Source organism: Cariama cristata, unplaced genomic scaffold, assembly GCF_000690535.1.
Source record: "Cariama cristata isolate BGI_N322 unplaced genomic scaffold, ASM69053v1 scaffold35741, whole genome shotgun sequence".
Classification (NCBI taxonomy): Eukaryota; Metazoa; Chordata; class Aves; order Cariamiformes; family Cariamidae; genus Cariama; species Cariama cristata.
The window spans coordinates 1-1,437 of NW_009599273.1; the positions used below are offsets into that span (position 1 = coordinate 1).

Genomic DNA, 1,437 nt, shown 5'->3' on the forward strand with positions numbered 1-1,437 from the left:
GGGAACTGTGGGTGGGAGGGCAGTGCAGAGCCAGCACACCGGGGCTGACGCTGCTATTTCTGCTCCCTTCCAGGGCTCCTCGGAGCAGCCCCTGCCAGGCGGCCGCAGCCAGGGCAGCCTGGAAGCGCTCTGCTGGGGAAGAGCCCTTGGCCTGGCGAAGAGCCCAGCGCGGTGCCCCGTCCACAGCCCGGCAGGATTGCCCCGGACGGGAAGCAGGAGTGGGGTGCGGAGCGGGTGGGTAAAGACCAGTGCCTGCCCGCATCTGAGCCGGTGACTGCTGCAACACCCACACCGGGGAAGAAGCCGGTGACTGGGAGGGAGCCTGCGGCATGGAGCAATCCTGTGCCAGCTGGGAAGCCAGACACCGGGAAGAAACCCAGTTCAGGGAAAACACCAGCATGTGGAGACAAGGCTGATACTAGGGAAAAGCCAGAGGTGGTAGCAAAGCCGGAGACCGGAGGGAAGCCAGTGACTGGGGAGAAACCTGTGCTGGGGAAGAAGCCAGAGACTGGTGGGAAGCCGGAGACTGGGGAGAAGCCAGAGGCTGGGGGGAAACCTGAGGCTGGGGAGAAACCTCTGCTGGGGAAGAAGCCGGAGACTGGGGAGAAGCCGGAGAGTGAGGGGAAGCCTGAGGAGGGAAAGAAGCCTGAGTCTGACCAGGGTGACAGTGGGGAGGATGATGACAGTGATGACGACGACGACGACGATGATGATGATGATAAAAATGAGCATGGCGATGACAATGGTGATGATGACGGTAATGATGATGGTGATGACGATGGCGATAACGATGGCGACGACAATGGTGGTGATGATGATGATGACGATGACGATTACAATGACGACGAAGACTACGGAGATGATGATGGCAACAGTGACAATGATGATGACAGTGATGATGGTGGTGATGGTGATGATGCTTGGTGACGGACCAATGCCGCAGGGTGTGCGAGGAGCGTGTAGGGCAAGGAGAGCCTGCGGTGGGTGGGTGCAGGGGTGTCTGCTCCCAGCATCCTCCTCTGCCTCACTCTGCCAGGGCTGGTCCCAGGCACCAACGGCGTTTTGGGCAGGACCTTCTCTTTCCTAATAAACCCCACACTGGGCCACTGGTTTGGCATGACAGGCTGTTCCTGGTCAGTGCCTGGCATGGCCAGGCCATCGTGGCTTCCCCAGCTCTGTCCCGGGCCTGGGGAGCTCCCGCACCCACTCCTGCCTGGTATGGGCTTGGTGGGGCCCTTTGCACAGTGACGTGTCTCTGTCCCCGGTGGGAGAACCACAGGGACGGCCCCGACGAGGCACCTGCCCAGGACCAGCAGAACGTCTCTGGACCGGGAGAAACCTTCCTGTGGGGTCTGTGACCCCCAGCTCCCTGGGTCTCCCTGGGGTGAGCTGCTCCATGGCCAAGGCCCCCTGGCATCCTCCAAAAGCAGCTGCCAT

The 1,437-nt window shown here is 61.5% G+C and overlaps 1 protein-coding gene across 1 annotated transcript; it reads left to right on the forward strand.

The window, feature by feature from the left end:
* Positions 1 to 73: 73 nt before the first annotated feature.
* On the forward strand, positions 74 to 927 carry LOC104168881 (transcription initiation factor TFIID subunit 11-like; the record flags this gene model as incomplete). The annotated part of the gene is made up of 1 exon (XM_009709624.1): positions 74 to 927. A coding segment is annotated over one exon (854 nt), but the record flags the coding sequence as incomplete, so codon positions are not given.
* Between the last annotated feature and the right edge of the window lie 510 nt (positions 928 to 1,437).